Source organism: Ursus arctos, unplaced genomic scaffold (genome assembly GCF_023065955.2).
Source record: "Ursus arctos isolate Adak ecotype North America unplaced genomic scaffold, UrsArc2.0 scaffold_18, whole genome shotgun sequence".
Lineage (NCBI taxonomy): Eukaryota > Metazoa > Chordata > Mammalia > Carnivora > Ursidae > Ursus > Ursus arctos.
The window spans coordinates 60,546,375-60,573,586 of NW_026622852.1; the positions used below are offsets into that span (position 1 = coordinate 60,546,375).

Consider the following 27,212-nt stretch of genomic DNA (forward strand, 5'->3'; position numbering starts at 1 on the left):
AAAAGCCCTGTCTAGATTTCTAGTGAGAAAGACAATATAGCAGTGGAGGGCCATGGAGTCAAATAAAGCAAGGATGTTCTGGGGAGCAGTACTGTTTTCAATAGGGAGGTAAGGAAAGGCTTCCCTGAAGAGGTGGTATTTGAAACCCAAGGAAGGTAGAGAGACCCTGGAGATACAAGTGTTTCACGGAAGGGACAGACTAGGACCCAAGGCAGGAGTGAAGATGGGGAGGATGGTGCCAGAGAGGCACGTATGGGTGAAGGTGGGTCAGGCTGGGCTGTGCAGGCCCGGACTACTGAGCTTTCAGTCATGAGGCTTACAACTGGGGTTCTAAGCCTGTCAGGAGCTGACTTAGGCTGTCCCAGAGAAATCTGGGAAGATATCCTAGGTACTTACATTCGTCCACTTCCTCCTCAGCCCGTGTGCACGGTGAACGCCCACTTTAGTAATTTTCCTGGAGTCCCATGACAGTGAGCCCTCATAAGTGAGGGGGAGACAGATTAGCCTTCGACTCAGGACCTCCTCAGTTCTCGCTGCAAAGACTGGCCAGAGAACCCCAATTTCAGTCTATATTTCTTTCCTCAACTCCCAGAAGATGGTAAAAATAGGCCTGGCCACAGGCATCGAGAGGGCGAAGCCCGTTTATCTGATGCCGTCCATGTAGGCCGCTTGGTGTGCAGAGATCTCCTCTGTGCATAATTGGGAGGCAGACTGGCGGGTAGGTGCCGATTCAAAGAGCTTGGGGTTGCTCAGGGAGGCTGCCCAGAGGGGGCACACCTCCTCCTGGGGACATTCCCCACCCCACCCCCAGCCTTCCCAATCAGAACACAGACCCCATCCGAGGCACACTTTCCTAGCGGGACACCTCCGTAATCAGAGCATCCTCTCCCACAGCGGAAGTGCCCCCTGGCCATAGCACCCCCGAGTTGGGACATAACCCCTAACCAGGGCACCTCCCCTAACCGAAGCACCCCAAACGGAGGCAGCTTTCCTCATTGTAACATCCTCGCAAAGCCGGGCAATCCTCCGCACCGGCACATTCCCCTCCCCTTGTCGGGGCAGGCTCCTCGGTCGGCACAACGCCGGCACCTCACCCACTCCTAGCAGGACAACCCCCGGCCGGGGCACCCCCACCACCGTGTACGGCCCAGAAGCACCCTCCAGGTGGGCATTCCTCACAACCAAGCCCCTGCCCACCAAGCCGGGAATACCCTCGAACCCGGGCACCGCCCTAGGACGCAAGTCAGGATCCGCCTTTTGCGAGGCCGACGGAAGCAGAGTGTGTCCGGGGTTAGAGGTCAGGGGTTCTTCTCCACCCCAGCCGGTCCACCAGAATGACCGCGTATAAGGAAAAGATATCTGTGAAAACGGGAGAACGACGCCCAGCCGCCGCGACGCCTCCGGAAGGCCGCTGCACACGGCTCCGCCCCCCGCCCGGCCCGCGCGCCCCGGTTCCGGCCGGCGCAGGCTCGCGCCGGGGACGCCGCACGCTGGGCCGTAGTGCGCAGGCGCGGACGCGGGCGCAGGCGCAGACGCGGACGCGGGCGCAGGCGCAGACGCACGCGACCAGCCCCGCCCCGCCCTGAGCCGCGAGGCGCGGGCGGGGCGATGGCGCGCGGGAGGGGCGGGGCCACGCTGCGGGCCCGGGCCATGGCCGCCGCCGATGCCGAGGTGAGGAGCGGGGCGGCGGGCCGGCGGCGGCGGGGGCGGCGGGCGCGGAGCTGACGGGCGCGGAGCCGGCGGGCGGGCGGGGCGCGCGGGCGCGGGCGGGGGCGCCGAGCCGGAGGGGGCCGGGCGGGCCCGCGCCTCCCCGCCGCCGCCGCCGCCGCGCCTCAGGCCGAGGCCGGGCCGAGGCCGCCGGCGTCCGGGCCGCGCCGCGCGGGGCGCGCTTTGTGCGGCGGGCAGGCGGGGGGCGGCCGGCGGGCGGGGAGCGGCGGGCGGGGCGCGGGGTGAGGGCCGGCAGTCCGCGTCCGCACCGCCCGCCCCCGCGCGCCCCGGGCCTCGGCCGGGAGCCCCGCGGAAGGGGCGGAGGACAAAAGGGAAAGTGGGGCGAGCCGGCCAACTTCGCGGCGCTAGCCGAGGCGAGGCCGTCCGCTCCCGGCGCCTCTCCTGCGCCCCGCTGACCTTTCACTTTGTTCCGAATAGGATGGCACCGTCTTTAACGAAAAGTTGGCCGGCCCGGCGCGCTTCTCCCCAGACAATGCTGCCCAGCCCTGGCGGCTGTCAGAAGCAGGAATGCACGACTTCAGTTTATTTCTAAACAAACTGCTTAAACGGGCTTTGGATATAAAAAGTTCCCATTTTCTTGTTAATGCTGTTTAGTCTTCCTTTTTGCTAATTCTCAAGGATAGTTTGTTTCCTAGCTTGTAGCAGCACTGAAACCAAACTCTTGTGAGATGGACCACTAGCTTCCCATGAAGGGAAAAGCAAGCAGGAGGCAGTGCGCCCGTGGAAATGCAGAGATAGTGTGGGCTTCGGGCTGACAGAAGGGACCAGTTTGGAAAAAAGTGATGATCTCTAAGTTTTTCTCTGAAAGTACTCCGTGTGTAGAAATAAACGTGGGGACTTGAGAAAGCTAAGGTGTAGTAAGGCTCTGGTAACAGTAACCTGGCGCATACACGTAACTGTATATTTTGATCGAAGTAATGTGCGGTCTTTTTCTTTCCTATCTTTTTCCTGAATCTTTGGGAATGTTGATAATAAGTAAACTGGGAGGATGCAGGGGATTTTTAAAGTTCAACGCAAGGAGTATTAATTGAATTCTTATCACACACTCAAGGAATGTATGAGGCTCTGGAACAAGTAGGTAAATTAGGTAACTCTAAAAGTCACTTCCATGTTTGTGGAGAGAAGATGTGTAGTGAGTAATGATATTTACTGAGCACTCGTTGTGGCTCGGGGCACTGTGATTACTTTAGGTAAGTTCTCTCGTTTACCTTTCTCTGTGCAGCAGGTAGTATTATTTCCTACTTAGCAGGCAAGGAATACACCACTTGAAAGAGATTGAATGACTTGGCATAGCCTGTTACGGGGCTAGCACTTGTTGGGTGTCTGGCACATAGTAGGTTTTTAATAAACAATTCAGCAAATGACCCCACACAGCTCTCATTCCACAGTCAGCCTTGAATAGAGGGCTTAACTCAGCTGATAATGACAGCCTGTGTTTACTAAGCCCTTACCTGTGCCCAATCCTGTTGTAGTGCTTTGCATGAATTCACTCATTAAAGCCTGACAGCGATCTTCTGAGGTAGGTACTGTTCTGTTCCCGTTTGCAGATGAAGAAACAGGCGCGGTGCATCCCAAGGTCTCAGAGCTTGTGCTGGAGAAGATGGATGCAGGCAGTTTAGCTCACTGAACATGTGTTGTGTCTGTGGTGGTCATTTTCACTTAGTAAAAGCTCTGGGTTTAGATTCATGATCTTGTGTTTATTGTGGAGGTGCATGATAGGTTAAGGGGCCTCCTGGACAGTGGGTTAGGCATAGGATCATCTCTTACCACTAAACCTGGGAAGTGGTTACTGGATCAGGGTTCACTGATTGCCAAATGATTAAACCAGTAAAGTGAACACTTGAAACTTACCTCATTGCATGTTTATTCTTTTCTCTTTTCCTTGACCTAGAAAGAGAGTCACCAGTTTTTCACACTAAAGAGAACTAATAAGGTAGTGGAATATATCCCCTGCTCTCATTTTGTGGATTACTAAATGGGGGCTCCTGGGGTTTAATGTATGTTCAGGATTGTCCAGGACCAGAGTGTAGAGTAATGTACTTGACTTAAGGCTTTTGATCCAGCAAAATGTCACCTTTCAGCAGGAGGGCCTTCCAGGACGATTGTATGTTTTTCTAGCAGGGTGGCAACTTTGTATCTCTTTCTTAAAATTTACCTTTTTGTTAAGCCAGATATTGCTGGGGTTCCTGGCTGGCTCATTCCGTTTAGAGTCTTGATCTCAGGGTGGTGAGTTCAAGCTCCACACTGGGTGTGAACCTAAAATAAATCAAATCAATCAATCAATCAATCAATAAAATACTGAAGAAAGTGAAAAAAAAAAGTCGAATAGTTCTAAAAGACCTTTTAAAAAGGCCACCCGCCTCCTCTCTTGACTTTCTAGAGAGGCAACAGCCATTTGACACTCTTTAACATTCATTTCATGTATCTAAATAATATGCTTGCATTGTCATGTCTTCATTCACCAATTTTAGGGGTTATTTATTGGCTCCCACTAATGGTAGATGATAACTTCAGTTCTCTCATACTCTGTTACCTAGAACACTCACAGTTTTGGTTAAATTCATATCCAAAATCATCAGTCTGTTCAGGTCATTATCTTACCGTGCTGAGCCAGGTAGTAAACTACAATTGTTTTTTCCTTTCCTTTCCTTTCTTTTTACGATTTTATTTTTTTAAAAAGATTTTATTTATCTTAGAGAACATATGAGTGGAGGGAGGGGCAGAGAGGGGAAAAAATCTTAAGCAGACTCTGCTGAGCACAGAGCCCGACTCAAGGCTCGATCCCACTACACTGAGATCATGACCTGAGCCGAAACCAAGAGTGGGACCCTTAACTGACCGAGCCACTCAGGCACCCCTGAGAATGTTATTTTTTAAGTAATCTCTTCACCCAGTGTGGGGCTCGAACTCACAACCCTGAGATTAGAGTTGCACGTTCCACCAATTGAGCCAGCCAGGTGCCCTGTATTTCTTTTTTTTGTACAGCCTTTTTTCTTGCCTGGAGTTAATGATTGCCTCATTTTTCATTTGCCTGGTTTCCTTTGAACCTCAGAATAACGTTCTTGAACTTTCTATTCTGTAAAATGTTTCTTAATTTCAGTTTCCTCCACTTAGCCTTGTCACCTTACCATTTGCTTCTTCAGTGCTCCTGAGTCACTCTGCCCAAGTCAGGATGTGCTTGTTCTCTTGGCTTGGTGCACACTGACATCCTGGGAATTGTCTCCATCATTCTCTAGTGATGAACCCCTTTCCCTACGTCTAATGGTCTAATGGCCCCCCTCTGTGTGTTTACTCACTCGTGGTGGTGGAACTCATTCTCTAATAGCTTACCAGTAACTTTTTGGGAGGCAAACTTTTGGGACTTGCATGTCTGAAAATGTAGTTATTCTACCACCACACTGAAAGATTATGTTTGGCTGGGCTTGGCATTCCAGGTTGGAAGTAATTTTTAAGTTATTCCTCCCATATCTTCTAGTTTTCATTGTTGCTGTTGAGAAGTCCAGTTTGATTTTTAATCCTTTTAACCATTATTCCCCCACCAAATATTTAGGATCATTGCATCCTTGATTTGCCTAATTTTTATGATATGTCTTAATGGTAGCCTTTTTTCATTTATCCAGCAGGATATTAAGTAGCCCGAAATCTGGAGATTGATGCCCTTTTGTTGGTAGGGAATTTTGTACAATATATTTAAGCTAGTTTATTTTCTATTTCAGTTGAACATTGTACTTCCTGTACTAAATGTTCTAATTTTTATTTTTCATTTATTTTTAAAAAAGATTTTACTTATTTATTTATTTAGATGGGGAAGGGAGAGAGAGAATTTCAGTCGGACTCTGCGCTGAGTGCAGAGCCCAACCCTGAGATCATAACCTGAGTTGAAACCAAGAGTTGGATGCTTAACTGACTCAGCCACTCAGGCGCCCCAGTGTTCTAATTTTTAAAAGCTTTCTATCCTGGCCATGTCTTAATCTTTTTGTTCTACTTTAGGGAGCATTTTTGACTGTTCTTTCACTGAAGTTTTAACTTCTTTTTTCATATTTTTGTGTTCTCTATTCTCTCTTCCTTTTTAATGCCTCCTATTCTTGTTTAATGTATATAGTGTCTGTTTAATTTCAGTTAAATTTCTTAAAATACAGTTAAAACTTTAAAAAACTATTTTATGGGGCACCTGGGTGCTTCAGTTGGTTAAGCATCTGACTTTTTTTTTTTTTTTTTTTTAAGATTTTACTTACTTGAGAGAGAGAACACAAGCAGGGAGGAGAGGCAGAGGGCAAGGGAGAAGCAGACCCCCTGCTGAGCAGGGAGCCTGAACTGGGGCTCGACCCAGGACCCTGGGATCATGGCCTGGGCTGAAGGCAGATGCTTAATCGACTGAGCCACCCAGGCGCCCAGTGTCTGACTCTCCTCAGGTCTTGATCTCAGGGTGGTGAGTTCAAGCCCCACGTTGGGCTCCATGCGGGGCCTGTGGCCTACTTAAAAATAAATAAATAAATAAATAAATAAATAAATAAATAAAATTATTGTTTTTCTGCATTTTTTGTTTCCCCTGCATTCCTCTTTGCTGCTGTATTTTTTGATCTCTTTCTTTCTGGAAAGCTTCTTCCAGTATCTGGTGATCTTTGGCTGTTTATTCACCTTTAAGAATAAAGTGCTAAAAATGGAAAGCTGAGTGTTTGGGGGCTTGTTTACTTGTTGCTTCGGTGGAGGGTGATGACTGACTCTTTTGTCGGCTCTCCTCCAAATGTTACTATCCTCTGGTTTGGCTTCCTCAGAGAAGGCTCCTTCAGTCCCAGCTCGTTAGGCTGGACATTCTGGAGCTAGGTTAAAGGGCAGGAGGTGGGGGAGGAGGGGTCTTCCCGTGGCTCAGTACATAGCCTTGACCTAATTTCCCTGCTTTCAGTTGTGGAGCTTACTCCTGTCCTTTGTGCCCACAGTCCCTAGGTGTGGTACCCTTCTGGTAGAGTTGTTACGAGCTAGCCCTCTGGTCTCTGCAGCTACCAGAGAGGAGTGCTTGTCTGAGTGTGTAGGGGGGGCCTGGGGACCTGAGAGTCCCAATGCCCTCTAGGTCGGTTTTTATACCCACACCCCTTTTTAGCTCCAGGCATCAGCCCCGTCTTCTGAGCCTCTCCATGGTTCTGTGGGGTCAGTCAGCCTGCTTCTCAGCAGTAACCTCCTTCTTTAGGTTCCTCTTCCTCTGCAGTGATTGAGCATTCCTCCATCTTCCTATTCATGTTTTGTGTAGGGTTTCAAATGCGTCTTAGGTGGAGTTTATGTTTCTCTTTCCTGTTCTTGTCTTTGGTTGATTTTTGATAAGAGAAGGGGGTGGAAAGCGTTCTGCCACGTAGAAATCAGAAGCATTTACTGTAAATCTTGAGAAGTGAGTTTTCACCCACACTAAAAGCACAGCTCACCTGTGGAAAGGGCTGCCCCTCTCAGGGTCTGTGTGGTTTGAATTTCTGGACTCATTACGGGGGAAGGTTCTGGAGTCATAATAAAAGTAAGCAAGAGCGATGAGTGTATCTTAGCCCTAATGCTCAGAAGGACACCTGTGGGAGCCTTAGTTGCTGGAGACATCATGTATGATCAGTGCCAGAGTGGGGGCTACAGTCCTTGTTTCCTGCTTCTGCTTCTGCTCCTATTTTGTGTTTGATCACATTTTATCGAACTCGTCTTTGAAAATAGTTCAACTAATAAGAGCCATGTTTTAGGCTCTTTTCTTCAGGAACTTCATGTTTAGCATTTCATTGGACTTACCATGTTTGATGGAAGCTTTTATCTTACAGTAAGTGGGCAGTTTGATTTCCAGTTACGATGCTTACTTAGCCAGTCATGTAGGGAATAATTGTTGGAGCCCAGTTACTCTGGCCTGCTGTAGGTGTGGTATAGGAAGTGTTAGTTCCAGGTTTTGCGAAGTACTCCCATTTACTGTTCTGCTTTTATTTAACTTCTAGTATTTTCACTTATTTAAAAAAAAATCTCTTCACAGGTTCTGGATTTTGAAAAACAACTCTTTGAAGGTGGCATTTCCTTTGAAATGGTGTCTTCCTAGATGAGAGGTCACTTTCCCAATTGCATCACTGTCCGTTGTTATTTTACTTAGGAAAGTTTTTGGATTGCTTTTTGCAGCCAACTTTTAATAGGTTTGTAAGGTCCGATGAGAGTATATTTAAAACGCTCTTTCCAGGGGATCTATGAGCATTTATTGAGCACCTTCTGCTTGTGAAGTGCTAGTCAATGTACTGTCTAAGAGGATATGCACGTTTTTGAGATCATTACCTGATTTCACAAAATGTAAAAATGTAGTAGAACAAATATTACCAAGCAGGAAATGAGATGGAATCAGTTAAAAGTAAACAAGAAAAGGCCTGTGCTCCTGCACTCATCGCCGCACCCAGACCTGTGTTGGGAAAGGCTCCTTGAGGAAGATGGGTTAGTCCAGGTCTTAAAGGAGGTTAGGCATGACTTGGGAGGATGACGTACAATATGTACATTTCTTAAAAAAAAAAAAAAGGCATTTTAACACATTCAGAAAATTGAAATCTAAGAATGCCAAATATTTGTCATCTGTTTTTTTCTGATCCTTATGAATGTGCATGTTCATATTTAAAAGTGGCTGTACTCAGTGAGTATGTGCTGTTTGCATTTTCCTCTTCCGTGTATTATTTTCTGTGCATCCACATCTTTAACATTTTTAATAGCCACATGGTGTGTTTTGTAGAGATGTCCCAGTTTCCTCAATCATGTATTGGGTAAGTCTGTATCCTTTGGTACAGGGTGGAATTACTAGGTCAGAAGGGGTGAGTGGCACGAGGTGAGGCTGGAGAGGGAGGGCCAGGTCATATAGGGTCTTGTTGCCTTGGTAACGAGTTGGTGGTTTCCTCAGCACTGTAGACAGTCATTGAGAGATTTTAGGCACAGAACGCTATTTTAAAAAGACGACTCTGGCTGCTGTGTGGAGAGTGCATTGAAGGAAGGCCAGAGAGGAAGCATGGGGACTAGTGAGTAGGCCTGGGCCTGGTGACATGGTGGAGTTGTAGAGGCCAGGGGGTGGAGTCAAAGTATATATACGTGTAAATTTAATTTTTTGAGTAGGTAAGACAGTTACATGATTCAAAATTAAAAAAAAAAAAGAGTATAAAGTGAAACATCTTTCTCCTTTGTTCCCTAGCACTCAGTTCTCTTGGCAGGCCACCAGTATTATTATGGAGCCTACACAGGCAAGTACATACATAGATATTTCAGACGTTTATTACCGAACTTTTCGAACCTATTTAGAAGTAGATATGTGGTGGAAGAATGAGGCCCCTCATGCCTGTCTCCCGGCATCAACAGTTACCTCCTCATGGACAGTCCCCACTCCATCTGTGAATATATATTTCAGTTCATATAAATATTTCAGTCAACAAATATACAGTTACTGTTCATATTTCTTATTTCATTTCAAATTAGGAACAAAATATGGTCTATTCATTGCCCTTGATAGATTTCTCTTAAATCTCAATATATTGATTGGCATGTCTTTATTTTTCTTTCACATTTGTTTTGAAGATAATGGTTCATTTGTCCCAAAGCTTTCCATAATCTTGATTTTGCTGATTGCATTGCTATGTTAAGATGTTCCTCTCTTCTCAGTATTTACTGATATTTGAGATATTTCATTGATATTTGAGATGTAGAGCTGCTGCTTTCCATTATGATAGCCATCATGCCACTCTTGAGCAGTTGAAACGTGGTTAGTGTGAATTGAGATGTGCTGTAAGTGTAAAATACATACAGGGTTTCAGAAGATTTAGTGTGAAAAAGAGAATGTAAAGTATCACATTAATACTGCAAAAAATACTTATTGCATGTTGAAATACAATATTTTGGATATATTGGGTTAAATATTACTAAAAGTAATTTGTGTTTCTAATTCCTTTTTTTAAATGTGATTACTAGAAAATTGAAAATTATAGACCTGGCTCATGCTTGTGGCTCACATTACCTTTCCGTTGGACAGCCCAGGGCTGGAGGCTGCATCAGATGTAGGTCTGTCTTTTAAAAACATTTTTCTTTTTTCTTTCTTTTCTTTCTTTTTTTTAGCTAGAATACTTTGTAACTAGTACTGAGGTGTTTGGGTTGTTGTTGTTGTTGTTTTTATCAGGCATGGTAAGTCTGGTCATCTTACTCTGTGATGTTAGCAGTCATTGATGTTTATTGCTCAGGATCATTAACTGCAAAATGACAGACTTTCTTCATTTATTATCTGGAGTACTTTTACAAAGAAAAATTGCTTAGTTACCATGAAGTACAACTCATTGGAAAGGAGAGATAGATTTTTTTCTTAAATTGAAGTATATTTGACAAACAATATTACATTCGTTTCAACGGAAGAAGGGATTCTTGATACTACGTGGAAAGCATCTGACACCCAGTGGCCTCCTAATAAGTGCTAGCTTGAGAAAGGCCTAGAGGGCTCTCTGTTTTGGGTCATTTGAAAATTGTTTGCTAGCCTGGTTTTCGAACTGATTTCTGTCCTTGGAGTCTAGGTCTTCTCCCCATCAGATTCCAAGGCTAGCATGTAGGCTCAGAGAGTCTTGGTTGCTTGCTTATCCTTGCCCTTCGCCTGTGTTTTGTGAGCTCCATGAATGCTAGAGTGAAACAAAATGCCAGCTGTATATGGGCTGGTGAAAGGTCAGGCGTTCCCCCACCTCTGGCTCATGTACCCATCTGTTTTCCTTCCCTTACAGAAGTGGTCTGTTAGAATCTGCCATTATGGTTCCGTAGTATCTGTCCTCATACCTTAAACAGACTCAGTAACAATAAGACATGTAGCCAGAACATAAATACAATTTCTGGGGGAACTTTATTAACGTATGGCACATACATAGAAAAATAGCACGTGTTATATGTATAGTTGACTCTTGAACAGCGTGGGTTTTAACTGTGCAGGTCCACTTACATGCAGATTTTTTTGATGGCTATAGTACAGTACTCTCAAGTACTTTCCTTATGGTTTTATTGTAAGAGTGCAGTATGTGATGTGCAGAATACGTGTTAATTTACTGTTTATGTGATCGGTAAGGCTGCTGTCGAGTAGGCTCTTCGTTCAGTTTTTGGGGTGTCAAAAGTCATACGTGGATTTCCAGCTGCACCGGGCTTGGCACCCTGACCACCTGCGTTGTTCACGTTTCAACTGCACAGATCCTGTCATCTGGCAATGGAGATATCAAAGTTTTACTTCTTCTTTTTAAGTCTGGGTGCCTTTTATTTCTTTTCCTTACCTAATGGCTCCAACTAGAACCTCCAGTAACATTTGAATAGAAGTGGTGAGAGCAGCCATCCCTGTCTCATTCTTGTTTTTAGGGAAAAGCTTTCGGTCTTTCACCATCAAGTATGATGTTAGCCTTGGGTTTTCATAGATGCCTTTTATCGGGTTGGAGAAGTTACCTTCTGTTCCGTTCGTTGAGTGGTTTTGTTTGTGTTGGTTTTAGTCAGAAAGGGGTGTTCAGTTTTAAGTGCTTCTGCATTTGTTGAGATGATCATACGGCTTTATCCTTTATTCTGTCAATATGGCATATTCTATTTTTCAGTGTTTCTGCAGTAAAGCCACTTTGTCATAGTATCTAACCCTTCTTATATCTTGCTGCATTTGGTTTGGTAGTATTTTGTTGAGGACTTTTGCATCTGTATTCATGATATTACATTGGTCTGTGGTTTTCTTTTTTGTTGGTGTCTTTGAGTGCTTGGTGTGAGAGTGATACTGGCTTCATGAGTTTAGAGGTATATCCTGTTTTTTTGGAAGTGTTATTTGTTCTTTAGACGTTTGGTAGAATTCACTCCTGAAGCAGTTTGGTTCTGGGCTTTCTTTGTTGGAAGTTTTTTCACGATTAATTTCCTCACTTGTTTTAGGTATTCAGGGTTTCTATTCTTAAGTCACTTTTGGTGTTTTATGTCTTTCTAGGAATTTGTTCATTTCCTCTGCTTTGTTGGTATTCAGTTGCTTGTAGTATTGCCTTATAATTCTCTCTCTTTTAGAGGGTGGGTAGTAATATTCCCTCTTTCATTCCTGATTAGTAATTTGGGTCTTCTGTTTTTCTTGGTTAGTTTAGCCAAAGGTTTGTGAGTTATGTTGAAATTTCAAAGAAGTAACTTTTCATTTTGTTGATTCTTTATTTTTTAATTCTCTTTTCATTTATTTTCACTATAATCTTATCTTTATTTACTTTCTTTTGCTTGCTTTGGGTTTAATTTGTCTTTTTTCTAGTTTCTTAAGGTGGAAGCTTAGGATCTTGGTTTGAGTTCTTTTCTGATACAGGAGTTGGAGGTATACATTTCCCTCAAAGCACTTTTTTAGCTGTGTTATGGTTGATTTGTGACCCTCCAAAAAGATATATTGAAGTCCCCTGCCCACCCTGTTCGTCAGGATGTGACCTTATTTGGAAATGGTGTCATTGTAGACAAATTCTGATGAGGTCCAGAATAGGATGGCTCCTAGTACAATGTGATTGGTGCTGGCATGAGAGAGGGGAGTGCTTTGTGAGGACAGGCATGTATGGAGGGGACCATGTAAAAGACATAAAGGGAAAGGAGAGCCATATCCTGGAGTGACACCTACAAGCCACGGAGTACCAAGGCTTGCCGGCAAACTCCAGAAGCTGAGAGGGAAGAAAGACCTCCTAGGGCCATCAGGGAAAGTATGGACCAGCTGGCACCTTGATTTTGGACTTCTGGCTTCCAGAATCGAGACAACAAATTTGTTAGTTTTAATTCACCCAGTTATGATACTCTGTTACAGTAGCCCTAGAAAACTAAAACAAGCTGCCTCCTATAAATTTTGATATGCTGTGTTTTCATTTTTTTCAGTTCAAAATATTTTCTGTTTTCCCTTGTGGTATCTTTGACCCATTGGTCGGTTGATTGATTGATTATTTATTCATTTATTTATATTTTAAGTAGGCTCCATGCCAGTGTGGGGCTTGAACTGACGATCCTGAGATTAAGTGTCACACGCTTTACCGACTCAGCCAGGCAGCCAGCCAGCCAGGCACCTTGACCCATGGATTATTTAGAAGTGTGTTGTTTAATTTCCAAGTATTTAAGTATTTCCTAGATTTTCCTGTTTTGTTGATCTTTTTAGTATAATTCCATTACAGTCAGGATATACTTTAATTTCAGTTTGTTATAATTAGTTAATTTAAAAAAAAGGCTCCGATAATGTTCTGTCTTGAAGAGTGTTTGATGAGTGCCTGAACAGAATGTGTACTGTATAGCCCTTAGGTAGGTGGTTCTCTGTGTGTTAGATGGAGCTGGTCTGTGGTGTGGAATCTTCCTTGTTGTCTTTTAGTGATTCTGTTTGTTCCTGGCAGTAGGGTTTTGGAGTCTCATGGTATTGTTGCATTTTCTTTTCCTTTCAGTTTTGTCAGTGTTTGCTTCCTGTGTTTTAAGTTTCTGTTGTTACTTGTGCGTGTATTTATAGTCGTTACATCTACCTGTTGTTTTGACCCTTTTATCATTATGAAATGTCCCTTTTTGTCTCTAGCAGTAGTTCTTGTTTTAAAGCCTATGTTGTCTGATAGCCGTGTAGCCCTTCCGCTTGTGGTTTGTGGTTTCTCTCTGTAGCTCTTTTTCCAGCTTTTACTTTTAATCTCTTCGTATCTTTCAATCTAAGGTCTGTGTCTTGTAGACAGCATACAGTTGGATCATATTTTTTTTAATCCATCAGTCTCTGTCTTTTAATTGGAATGTTTAATCCACTTACATCTAATGTAATTACTGAAAAGGTAGGATTTGCATTGTTAGTTTGGTGTTTGCTTTCTGTATATCTTACATATTTTTGTTCCCCTTTTCCTCCATTACTTTCTTTTGCATTAAATAGATATTTTCCAGTGTGCCATTTTACTTCCCTCATTGTTTGACTGTACTTTTGTTTCCTTGGGGAAAGAAATTTAATATTTTAACTTATAACAATCTAGTTTGGATGAACACCAGTTTTATTAAAATAGTATATAAAAAAAATTGCCCTTGTATAGCTCCATTTCTTTTGTCCTTCTTGTGCTGTGATTGTCAAACAAATTACATCTTTGTACGTTGTTGTGTGCAGTCTGCCTGTCCACACAGACTCACCGTTACAATTGTTGTTTTATGCAGTTGTCTTTTAAATCATACAGAAGAGGGGCACCTGGGTGGCTTGGTTGGGCTCCTTGCTCAGCAGGGAGCCTGCTTCTTCTTCTGTCTGCCACTCCCCCTGCTTGTGCTCTCTCTCAGTCTATCAAACAAATAAATAACATCTTAAAAAAAAATCGTATAGAAGAAAACAACAGTTACAACTAAAAGTGCATTTATACTGTCTTTTAGATTTACGTGGAGGACTTCCTTAACATTTCTTATAGAGTAGGTCGCCAGTGATAAATTCTTTTGTTAATATTAAATGCTTTAATTTCTTCTTCATTTATAAAAGTACTTCGGTGTGTGTAGAATTCTTGGTTGACATTCTTTCAACACTTTGAGTGTGTCATCCCACTGTCTTCTGGCCTCTGTGGTTTCTGATGAGAGATCAGCTCCTAATCTTATGGAGGGTCTCTCTTATACGTCATTAAGTTGCTTCTCTCTTGTTGCTTTCAAAATCATCTGGCATTCAGCAATTTGATTACGACATGTCTGGATGAGTATCCAAAGAGATACTTATTTCATCTTATTTGGAGTTGTTGAGGTTCTTAGAATTTTCTGACTTTTCTGATTATTGCCTTCCTGTGAATTGTGAAGTCTGGGATGTGTACTTTGTCTCTGATGCCACTGTTTACTGTTGTTTTTTACTCTAGTTACCATGTCTTTGCATGATAAGCCCAGAGCTTTGCTATTGGAGTTTGTAACATCGTAATCTGTGAATTCAAAGTATTGTGAATTCAAAGCCCACTATTCTTTTTTCTTCTTTTGATGTGATGGGTACACACTGGTTACAACAATGACAGAAAGGTCCAGTCATAGTATGGCTAAAAGGTGGCACTGGGTGCAGGTGTGTTTGCCTGTCATTCCCGAGCTCTGCCTTATAGCGTGAAACAGACCACAAACCGTGTGTGGATAAGTGAGCCTGGCTGTGTGCCACTGTGTGTGTGGATGTTGGGATTTGAATTTCAGATGATTTTTACGATTTAAAAACAAAAACATCTTTGGCTTTCAGGCTGTAGAGAAACAAGCGGCAGGCTCTGGTTTGCTGACCTCTGATGGAGATGTACTCCCTGTGCTTCCAGAGCACTCTGTCCTTTGTTAGAACACATATTGTGTGTGTGTGTGTGTGTTTTAACCCAGTATGGGACTTGAACTCATGACCCGGAGATCAAGAGTTGCATGTTTTACCTACTGAGCCAGCCGGGTGCCCCACATGTTTTGTGTTTTAATTACTGATTCCTTTATGTTATCTCTTTGTTATTGTCTTTTTTTTTTTTTTTAAGATTTTATTTATTTATTTGACAGAGCAGGAGAGCACAAGCAGGGGGAGCGGCAGAGGGAGAGGGAGAAGCAGGGCCCCTGCCAAACAGGGAGCCCTATGTGGGGCTCAATCCCAGGACCCTGGGATCATGAACTGAGCCAAAGGCAGTTGCTTAAGCTCCTGAGCCACCCAGGCGCCCCTCTTTGTTAATGTCTTCATGGCTAGACTGTAAACTCTTTGAAGGTAGGGCTTTAGTTTTTATTAGTTTCCAACACCTTGAATATTACCTGGCATATTTTAGGTGATTTGTAAATGTTGTAAAACTTAATGAAAAAGGAGAAGGAATCAAAATTGGCTTATGGATTTTTTTTTTTCTTTTGGTGGTGTCCTAGGGTACATGTTTCTAACTAACCGGCTTCCAAGTGTAGATATAGGAGCCACGTATCCATGCACCTGTTTCTTCATTCGTAGATAGGAGCCACGTATCCATGCACCTGTTTCTTCATTCGTAGATAGGAGCCACGTATCCATGCACCTGTTTCTTCATTCGTAGATAGGAGCCACGTATCCATGCACCTGTTTCTTCATTCGTAGATAGGAGCCACGTATCCATGCACCTGTTTCTTCATTCGTAGATAGGAGCCACGTATCCATGCACCTGTTTCTTCACTCGTTCGGTTTTGTGACATTCAATGCCTTCTGTTTGTCAGCTTTTGAACGTGGAGCCACATGAAAACAAACATGGTGCCTGGTCCTTAGGAGGTGCTTTTGTTCTAGTTTTGAGAACCACATGCACAATTACAGATTGATAATTGCTATTAAAAGAAAGAAAAATGTTACAGAAGCATCAGAGAGGGCATGCTGAACCACTTGGTTGGTTGAAGGAAGTCTCCTGTGTGTGCATGCCTGCTGCAGACTGGTGACACAGGTGCCTTGCTCAGGGTTCCACATGGAGTCTTGGAGAAAGATTGGCTTCTTCACATGTACAGATTGGAGTGCAGAGGTGGCTGCCCTCTCCCAACAAGCTGGCCATAGCCTCCCGTGGTTTTTAAATACCTGAAATGTCCACACCAGACGGGAATGTGCTGTGTGAAATGCACACTGGAATATAGAGACTTATTGAGATATTTTGTGTTTTTTTAGTATTAATTATTTTATATTGGTTGTATGTTGAAATGATATTTTGGATATGTATTGAGTTAAGTAAAATTTAAAATTACTCCTCTTTGTACTTTTTTTAATTTGACTGTTGGAAAATTTAAGATTATACATGTGTCTCATCCTCTGTGTCTACTGTGCAGTGCGGCCCTAGCATGAAGAATGTTGGAGTTTGCATTAATTTTGGACCATCTAGGACGAGAATCCTGTAATCTAGGGGAGAGGATGAGATACGAATTCTCTAAAAAAGGGCTAAAGAGTAAGAGGACTTAGCGGAAGGCTGGAGGAATGCCCCCATTTTGTGGACGAGAGGAGTGAAGGCTTAGGAGAGATGAGCCAGCATTTGGAAAGCAGGCTTGCCGGTGGCTGCTTAGCTGTGGAGTGCTAGTGCAGGTGCACATGTGTGGATCAGAGCTGCCAGAAGCCATAGCCCTGCGGGGTGCATGTTGCAGTACTCTTGTCTGCATCTGCCGCTCTGCGGGGTGAGTGTGGTCATGAGCTCTGGCTTAGTGGGAGGTCTGGGATTTAGTCCCGCCACAGACCTCTTGAGCATAGAGGTGGGTTGAAACTAGACTCTTAGCTGCTTTTCAGTTGCACATCCTGTCACCCGGGCTTTACAAACATGAGATACTTGTGTTCATGTGCTTTTTTACTTTTCTGTAAGTTAAATCCTAGTGACTCAGACTTCATTCTTCCTTTGCTATTTCTTTCCTATTGCATTTCTCAGGACCTACCAAGCCTGCCCTTTGAGCATTAACCCAGGTGTTGCCAAGTCTGTTGGTTCTCAGACTTCATCTTACTAGACCTCTTGACAGCATTTGACATAGTAGTTCAAGAAAAAAGGAGTGCTTAGTTTCCTCATTGGGCTTCTACACACCTCACTCTTCTGGCTTGTCGGGTCTGTTTTCTGTCTTGTTTGCAGGACTTTCCCCTGGAGCCTGACCTCTGGATACTCACGTGCCCCAGGGCCTCATCCTGGTCCCCCTGCTCTGTGTCCTTACCCTGAGTGACCTCAGCCAGTGCTTTGTGGACCCCAGCCTCACCTTTGTCTGGTCTCCAGGTTTGGGGACGTATTGAGTGCTGGGAGAGCTGATGGGCACCTTCAACACAGTGTGCGCCTTGAGCTCTCACCTGACCTCTGAGCTCGTCCCGTAGTGACTGGCTTTGTCTGCAGAAGCTGTTCCTCAGAAACTGCTGTTGGCTCTGCCTGTAGAGTACATCTTACGCTCACCACAGAGGCTGTTGCTGGAGTCCATGCTCGCCTCTTCTTCCTCCTTCACCATGGCCTCCATGATCTCTGCTCAGGAACATAGGTGTCCTTGGAGTGTTTCTGCTTTGTGCGCATCCTTCCTGTGGCTTGTGAGTTCTTCACCAGGGCCAACAAGGCTTTGTGTGGCGTCAGGCCCTGGGCTACCTACTGTCTTTTCCTGCTACTTCCCCCAGCTCTTGTTCCAGGCCCTGTGGCCCCCTGGCTACTTTTAGATCAACTGGGGCCTTGTGCTCTATGTTCCCCTGCCTGGAGGGCTCTTTGTGCAGGCCTCTGGGGTCATACCCCTCTACTGCCTCCTTTTGGGGAAGGCACTCATCCTGTGACAGGGTTGTAGGCTGGGAAACCCAGTTACTATTTCTAGTAAAATTGTATGTAAACTGGGTGCTTGTGAAGACCTGGGGGCTGTCGTGTGGGATTTTGTTCTAAGGACCTTGCAGCTATGAGTCTTTATTAGAATCTTTGACTGTTTTTACTTTTTGGTTAGAGTCCTGAAAGCTGTTTGCAGAAGTGTGACTCTATAGGGACACCTGGGTGGCTCAGTTGTTTAATCGTCTGCCTTTGGCTCAGGTCATGATCCCACGGTCTTGGGATCAAGTGCTGTAGCGGGCTCCTTGCTCAGCGGGGAGCCTGCTTCTTCTACCTCTGCCTGCTGCTCCCCTGGCTTGTGCTCTCTCTGTCTCTCTCTCATAAATGAATAAATAAAACCTTAAAAAAAAAGTGTGACTCTAATTGAGACATTTCCATGCTGGTACTTCTGTTGTAGTAGGGTTTTTTTTTTTTTTTTTAAAGATTTATTTATTTATTTAAGGGATAGAGAGAGAGAGAGGGAGAGAGAGAGGGAGTGAGCATGTGTGAGAGTGTGTGCCTGAGCGCACAGGGTGGCAAGAAGGGCAGAGGGAGAGGGAGAGAGAATCTCAAGCGGATTCCGTGCTAAGTGCGGAGCCTGATGAGGGGCTCAGTCCCACGACCCTGAGATCACAACCTGAGTCGGCCCTTAACGCCTAACTGAGCCACCTAGGTGCCCCGTAGTTAGTTTTTATAATAGGACTTATTCTGGTTTTGTTTAATAGCTTTTAAGCCTTTGTTACCTGACTTGCTGAATCTGTTGATCTTCTTTTACAGTGAAGTATTTCATTATTTACTGTAGCTCTTCTAACAGCAAGAAAGTAACTTAAATTTTTGAATGTAAACTTGGGAAATAACAATCTAGAGTAGTAATCCTAAAGATTTTTTACAACTTTTTGTTTTGAAAAATTTCAAACCTTTACAAAATGTCAAAGAATATTCACTGAGCACTCATATACCCTTCACCGAGATTCATCAGTGACTTTATCATTCTTCTCTCTCTTTGATATGTTACTATTACTAATGCACCATAGAGAGTAAGTTGCATGTGTCATGTTTCTTCACCCCAAGGCTTTCAGTATCTCCTAAAAACAAGGAAATTCTCATATAATCACAGCATAGTAGTTAAATTCAGGAAATTTAGTATTGATGCAATACTGTTAACAATCTATACATACAGTATATTGTTCATATTCAGATTTTCCCAGTTGGTCCCCATGTATCCTAATCACAGGTAATGTTTAGCATCTGGTTATCTGGTTCCTTTTGTCTTTAGTTTAGAACAGGCCCCAGCCCCATTTCCCCTTAAATCTTTTATGACATGTACAATTTTGAGGAGTCCAGGTCATTTGCTCTGTACAGTGACCCACAATCTGGATATGTCTGCTTTGTTTCCTCATGATTAGATTCACAGTAAACAGTTTTGACAAGAATACTGTGCAGGTAGCTTTGTGGACGTTTTCATCGCATGAGGAGTCATGTGTGTCCTGGTGTTGATGCTACAGTTTGATCAGTTGTTGAGATGGTGTCTGTTGGACCTTCATGCTGTTTGGTGCTGCTCCCTCTCTTTATATTCAGTAGATGGAGTCTGACGTTTCTTCTCATTTGTTACCAGGCGCTCTTTAAAGAACAACTTTCTTTCCCCTGTTGTGCCCCTTAGTTTTTGGTATTGCTATAGAATGAATCCATGTTTATCAAATGTATTGCAATCTTTTTTTTTTTTTTTTTTTGGATGCTCAAATTATCCCAGATTTGGCCAATTGGAGCCTTTCAAGCAAGATTCTATTTCTTTTTGACATTCATCTTTGAATGCCTTCTTGTTTTGCAGGATAACAAAATTTTAAGAAACTGTTACATACAGTTGTTGGCAAATGAATGTGAAAACCTAGATGAAGTGGAGACTCTCCTAGGAAAATAAAATTAGCCAAAATTTACCCTAGTAAAGATAGTATGTTGGTTATTTATTGCTGTGTAACAGATTCCCTCAAATAAAGCATCTTGAAACAGCAGAGATTTATTATCTCACAGTTTCTGTGGTTAGGACCTCAGACTGGGACCTCTGGGTCAGGGTCTCTTAAATAAGGCTACAACACAATGTCGGAGGGGCTACAGTTGTGTCAGAGTTCAGCTGGGACAGGATCTTCTTCCAGGCTTTCAGTCTGTCTGTCTTACATCATCTGTCCTACTCTCTACACATTTATCCTATGCTTCCTCCTTCCCTCCCTCCCTCCTGTCCACCCATCTGTCCGTGCATCCATCATTCACTCATCCATTTTACTTAGTGGGGAAACCCTGGAGGCATTCCCACCAAGGTTAGTAAAAAGTTAGGCTGCTTATCATCTCTGTTAATCTTCAGCATTTTATTGGTGGGATTAAGCAATGTAATCAGACAGGAACTATTAGAGGTAAAAGAATTAGAAAATCAATAGTAAACAGTAAAACTGTTTGCCAGTGAGATAACTGTACCTGGAAATCCTGAGAGTCAGTGCTAAAATGAAGACAATGAAATCATTCAGTAAAGGAACTAGATATAAAATTGACCTCTAAAAATCTGTAGCCTTCGAATATAAAAAACAGTAACCCCCTTTACACCACCACGAAAGGTAAAATACTCTGAAGTGAGTTTATGTACAAAACTTATGTAAGAAATAGTGTAAAACACTGTTTCCCAAAACAAAAGATCTGAACCCTGGAAAGACACTTCCTGTACTTGGACATCATAAAGATGTTAGTTCTCCCCAGTCAATATAAAAATTTACATTTTTCCTTGTAAAAATACCGACAAGGAATCATCCTTAATTCTGCTCTCTCGTACATCTTGCATTCAGTCCATCAGAAAGTCCTGTTGGGGGACGCGTGGGTCACTCAGTCGGGTGGGCGTCTGCCTTCAGCTCAGGTCATGATCTCAGGGTCCTGGGATCGAGCCCCGTGTCGGGCTCCCTGCTCAGTGGGGGTCTGCTTCTCCCTCTCCCTCTGCGTCTCCCCTCTGCTTATGCACTCTCTCTCTCTCTCAAACAAATAAGTAAAATCTTAAAAAAGAAAAAAGCCCTGTTGGCTGTACCCACAGGACAACAGCTCAGTGCCACCACCACTGTCCCTCTAGTAGTCACTACTTGGATCCAGGTCACCACTGTGCCTTTCTTGGATGATAGCAGGTACCCCTTAACTGGTCTTTCTAGTTTTTCTGTTTCCATACTGTACTTACGCTAGCCATTCTTTGCCCCAAAGCCAGACCGATCTTTTAAACAGTAGAACTGTTCAGTATCTTGACTGTGGTGGTAGATAGGTGAACCAGAACAGGTGACAGAATTGTGTAGAATGGAACACAGATGCTTTATAGATGAATACAAGTAAAGGTGAGGAAATCTGAATAAGATTGGTGGGTTTTGTCAATGTCAGTTCAGTATCCTGGTTAGGATAGTATGCCATAGTTTTGCAAAATATTGTAGTGGGGGAAATTGGATATTAGTAGGTTGAATAGTGTCCTCTCAAATTCATGTTCACCCAGAACCCCAGAATGTGACCGTATTTGGATTCAGGGTCTTTGCCAATGTAATTTATTAAGGATCTCAAGATCAAATCATCCTGGATTTAAGTGTACCCTATGTTCGATGCCTGGTGTTCTCTTAAGAGGGGGACAGACACAGACACAGGAAAGAAGCTTGCCATGTGCACGCAGAGGCAGAGATTGGAGTGGCACAGCTGTGAACCAAGGATTGCCATAGCCACCAGAAGCTAGAAGAAGCAAGAAAGGATTCTTCTTTAGAGGCTTCAGAAGGAGCATGGCCCTGCCATCACCTTGATGTTGGACTTCTGACTTCCAGGACTGTGAAAAGATAAAAACAAATTTGTTTTAAGCCACCCAGTTTGTGGTACTTTGTTACAGCAATGCTGGGAAACTCATACACTGGGCAAAGTGTACAAGGAGGTCTATTATTTCTCATGCTTCACGTGAATCTACAATTATCTCGGTTGGAGATAACCATTTGAGGGACTGCCAAAATGTTTCCTACAGTGACGGCGGAATTTTATATCCCCATCAGCAGTCTGTGAGGGTTCCCATTTCTCTCTATAAGCATCAGCACTTGCTATGGTCCATCTTTTTGATTATAGTTATCCTTGTGGGTGTGAAGTTGGCATCTCGTTGTGGTGCTGATTTGCATTTCCCTAATGACTAATGATGTTGAACAACTTTTCTTGTCCTTATTGGTCATCTGTATATGTTCATTGGAGAAATTTCTATTCAGATCCTTTTCCTATTTTTAAATTTGATTGTCTTTTTGTTATCAAATTGTGTTTTTATATACTGTAAATGTAGGTTCCTTATCAGTTATATGACTTGCAGATATTTTTCTTTTTGTGGGTTTTGTTTTCCCTTTTTTGATGGTGTTTTTTGAAGCACAAACATTTTAAATTTTGATGTCTAATTTGTGTATTTTTCTTTTGTTTCATGTGCTCTGGGGGGGCAGGTCATATAAAAAATTGCCAAGGGGTGCTGGATGGCTCAGTCGGGTAAGCATCTGATTCTTGATTTTGGCTCAGGTCATGATCTCAGGATCATGGAATGGAGCCTCCTGTTGGGCCTCATGCTGAACGTGGAGCCTGCTTGAGATTCTCGCTCTCCCTCTGCCTCCCCCCGCCCTGCCCACTGTGCATGCACACACACTCTCTCAAATAAATAAATAAAATCTTTTTTAAAAAAATTGCCAATCCTAGGTCATGAAGATTTATGCCTATGTTTTCTTCTTTCTCTTTTTCTTTTCTTTTTTCTTTTTTTTTTTTAAAGAGAGCATGCATGCAAGTGGGGGTAGGGAGGGACAGAGGGAGAGGGATAGAGAGAATCTTAAGCAGGCTCCACACTCAGCACAGAGCCCAATGAGGGGCTTGATCTCACAACCCTGAGATCATGACCTGAGCTGAAATCAAGTTGGACACTTAATGGACTGAGCCACCCAGGCTCCCTGCCTATGTTTTATTCTAAGTGTTTTATGGATTTAGCTCCTATATTCAGATCTTTGATCCATTTTAAATTAATTTTTGCATATGGTATCAGGCAGGTGTTCAGATTCATTCTTTTGCATGTGGATATCCATTTGTCCCAGCACCATTTGTTGAAAAGACTGTTCTTTCACCGTTGAATGGTCTGGTGTCTTTATTGAAAATCAATTGACCATAGATATATGGGTTTATTCCTGGACTTTCAATTCTGTTCCAGTGATGACATGTCTGTCTTTATGCTAGTATGATACTATCTTAATTACTGTAAGCTTTAGAGCAAGTTTTGTATTGGGAAATGTATGAGTTCTCCAACTTTGTTCTTTTTTAAGATTATTTTGGCTGTTCTGGGACTCTTCAGTTTCCATGTGAATTTTAGGGTTGCCTGTCAATTTCTCCTCCTCCTCCTCCTCCTTTTTTTTTTTTTTTTTTTTGCCTGTCAGTTTCTACAAAGAAGTCATCTGAGATTCTGTTAGGGATTGTGCTGAGTTTTCTTTTAAATATAATGATCCCTGATTAGTATCCAAAATATATAAAAAACTTATAAAACTCAACATCCAAAAAACAAATAATCCAATTAAGTAGCAGACAGAAGACATGAATAGACATTTTTCCAAAGAAGACATCCAGATGGCCAATAGACACATGAAAAGATGCTTGGGGCACCTGGCCGGCTCAGTCGGTAGAGCATGCAACTCTTGATCTTGGGGTTGTGAGTTTGAGCCCCATGTTGGGTGTAGAGATTACTTAAAACTAAAGTCTTAAGAAAAAAAAAAAAGATACTCATCATCAGGGAAATACAAACCAAAACTACAATGAGATATTACCTCACACATGTGAGAATAGCTAAAATCAACAATACAAGAAACAACAGGTGTTGTCGAGAATGTGGAGAAAGGGGAACCCTCTTGGATTGTTGGAGGGAGTGCAAACTGGTGCAGCTGCTGTGAAAAAACGGTATCGAGGTTCCTCAGGAACTTAAAAATAGACCTACACTATGATCCAGCAATTGCACTACTAGGTATTTACCTGAAGAATACAGAAATACTAATTCAAAGGGATACATTCACCCCGATGTTTATGCAGCATTATTTACAATAGCCAAACTGTGGAAGCAGCCCAAGTGTCCATCAATAGACGAATGGATAAAGAAGATATGGAATGTATATATACAATGGAATATTATCCATAAAAAAAGAGTAAAATCTTGCCATTTGCAATGGCATGGATGGAGCTAAGTGAAATAAGTCAGAAATAGATACCATATGATTTGTCTCATGTGGAATTTAAAAAACAAACAAGCAAAGGGGGAAAAAAAGGTAACCAGGAAACAGACTGGGGGATTAAGGAGTGCACTTGTGATGAGCACCAGGTGGTGTATGGAAGTTTTGGATCACTATATTGTACACCAGAATCTACTGTTACAGTATGTTAACTAACTGGAATTAAAATAAAAACCGTAAAAATATACATGTAGGATCCCTGAGTGGAGTCATATGTATATCTAATGCCAAGAAACATGAGCAAATATTTGTTGACATCCAAACTGAGTAGCAGACTAACAGACATAATTGGGTCCTAATGGCATGGGCCAGATTGGAGAGTGTGGACAGGGAGGCAGCGCAGACCCGAAGACTTGTATAAAGGCTGGGCCTGCCCATGGCCAAAATGTGTTACTGGATGGACAGACACTGGGAGATGTCTTTGTAGTTGGAAGGTGGCACTGTGCACATGGGGCAGAGTCCACAGGATGGTCAGAGTTTGAGCAGGGTGGTGGTGATGATGGTTCATACAGGGCAATGGGAAGTGGGGGCAGAGGCAGGTGTCAGGGACTCTTAGTGTCAGGGAACACCACAGGAAGGAACCCACTGTTGATTGTTTTAGAGTGCTGGGCTGGCAGTCTAGCCTCTGGGGGCTGATCACAAAGACCAAAAGCTGTTGTGACCCATGGACCCGCGCACCTGATCTTTGGGGCTTTAGCTGAAGAGAGGAGAGTGCTTTGCATGTATTAGATGTTCACGGAATACCATTGAACAACTAATGGATAAAATCATAGTAATGATCACTTATGAAGACATTAACAGTGTTTTTCGAAGTAAGGAGAAATTGAAAAATCACAGATGATCAGTGTTAGAAAAACGATGAAATACTCTATGATATGCCGGCTTGATGAAATATTGCCCTACTGTTAATGTGGCAATTGTGAAGACTATGGAGATACACAGTGGGATGTTTAAGGGAAAGTTACTGATGTAAAATGTGTGTATATGAAGAGAAGCTGGAAGGAAATGAGAACTTTGAGTTAAGGTGGTGATACTTGTTTCAAAATTTCCTTTTACCGTTACCTTCCTGATAAAGACTATTGGCTGTGATTGCCTTGGACCCAGGCTGGGCCCAGAGTATGGGCTAGAACCATACCCAGGAGGGTAGGGGGTTGTGGGTAGGTCCTTCTGGGTCTCCGGTTGCTGTGCACACGTGGTCTGCACCTCTGTCTGCTCAGGCAGCAGTTGCAATAATTATTGGGTGCCTGTCCCATACCAGGCCCAAGGATGTAACAGTAAGCCAGATGGACAGGAGCTTGTACCCCAGCAGAGAACACAGATGAGGGAAGGGCAAATGAAGAGGGTTGTGGGAAGGCAGGTGGCATTGCAGTCTGGGGGAGTCAGCAAGGAGGCCAGCGTCACTGCCGTGGTGTGAGGTGGGGACCAGAGGTCAGGGCCTGGCCCTTCTGGGTAAGATAGAAGGTTCTGACTTCAGTTTGAACACGGCCATTCTTGTTGTGTGTTGGGAATCAGCTGAGGGGCCAGTGTGTGAGCGGATGACGTGAAAGGCTGCTGTGTGGTCAGCTGTTGGAGACATGGCTTGGTGAGACAGTGAGAAAGCAGCTCAGATTCAGGGTCTGATGGAACACTCAGGATTGGGAAGTGAGAGAGAAGTTGAGGATGATGTCTTGAGAAGTAGTCAGATTCTGGAAATATGTTGAAGGGGAAGCTGAAAGGATTTACTGATGGATCGGGTGTGCTTTGTGGCATGAAAGAGAGAAAATCAGATATGGGGGCCTTGGGCTTCAGCTTTCAGTGGTGGTGAAGTGAGATGGAGAACACCAAGGAGCAGCAGGTTTTTGGGGATCACGAGCTTGATGTTAGATATGTTAATATACATCCAGGTGGAGATGTTTAGGCGGAAGGAGGTCTGAGCTGGAAATACAAATGTGGAAGTGTCAGTATTGTAGAGAGGAAGTAAACCCAGGAAATATGGGTCCCAGGGAGGGAGTTTCGGGGGCTTTCTCAGCCTCACATATCGCATGGACAGTGTGGCTCTGGCCATTCTTTGTTACAGGGCTGTCCTGTGCAGTATAGGGGATGTAGCAGCCCCCCTACCCACTAGATACCAGTCACTCTCCTCCTAACCCCTTCATGACAATGAAAAATATCTGTTGGGGGTGGGGGGCGCAAATTGCCCCTGATTGAGAACCACCTGTTTAGAGAGACTGTAGCTGGAGTCTGTCCACTTCTCTGAGCTTGATGTCGGTCTCTAGGACCTCTGCAAGATTCTAGTTACTCACTCTTGCCTGTACGATTCATTCTCTACCAGGAATCCACAGGGATCCTTAAACACTAGAGCAAAACCACTCTTAGATTACTCCCCTCCCTCCCTTAAAAATCACTTCTATAATCAGAAAGTGTAGACCCTTGCTTGTCAGGGCCAGTGGACCAGCCTGGTAGTACCACATGATACTCATGGGGCTCGTCCCTGTCTGGCCTGAGCCCTTGCTGTCCTTGTGCTCAGAATGTTCTTGTGCAGTCTTCATCGTATCTAAAGTAGCTGCCCTGTGTTTCACTGTCTCTTTGCCTTGGTTTATTTATCTAAAGTTGTCTTTTGTTTTTTTCATGTTTTTTAATCCAGTCCTGTCCCCTTCGTTTTAGAATGCGCCCTTGATGTGTCTCCCTGTTCTCTTTTGCTTCGGTGCCTGTCCTCTGCAGGGATTCAGCTCCTTCTAGACTGTCCCGTAGAGGTATATTATGAATTTTACATATAAATGTCAGTCCCAGTACACATATTTGTGAGTGGCTTTTTATCATGGTATATATTGTTTTCTAACAATTGTTTCTGTTTACTTTTCTACCAGGAGGTTCTACCAAGTCCGACATACAAAACATTCCTAATTGTGCTTTTTCGTATTTACAGATTTTAATGTCATATTACTTTCTTGACAGTTGAGGCCTGAGAAATTTGTTCTTCAATTGAAACAAAGTATATAAAATGTTTTTTCCTAAAACGTTTTCATTATAAATATTTGGATGA

General features: G+C 43.5%; 1 protein-coding gene across 9 annotated transcripts in view; it reads left to right on the plus strand.

Annotated features, from left to right (window-relative positions):
• Positions 1-1,587: 1,587 nt before the first annotated feature.
• The window catches only part of EHMT1 (euchromatic histone lysine methyltransferase 1), a 140,771-nt gene continuing 115,146 nt past the window's right edge, over positions 1,588-27,212 (plus strand). For 4 of the 9 annotated variants that reach the window (XM_048223006.2, XM_048223007.2, XM_048223009.2 and 1 more), the window contains exon 1: positions 1,588-1,671. In XM_048223006.2, coding sequence (XP_048078963.1) covers positions 1,609-1,671 — 63 coding nt within the window. In that variant the 5' untranslated portion in view covers positions 1,588-1,608. The remainder of the gene's footprint in view (positions 1,672-27,212) is intronic. The other 5 variants (XM_048223011.2, XM_048223013.2, XM_048223015.2 and 2 more) reach the window with 3 other exon arrangements.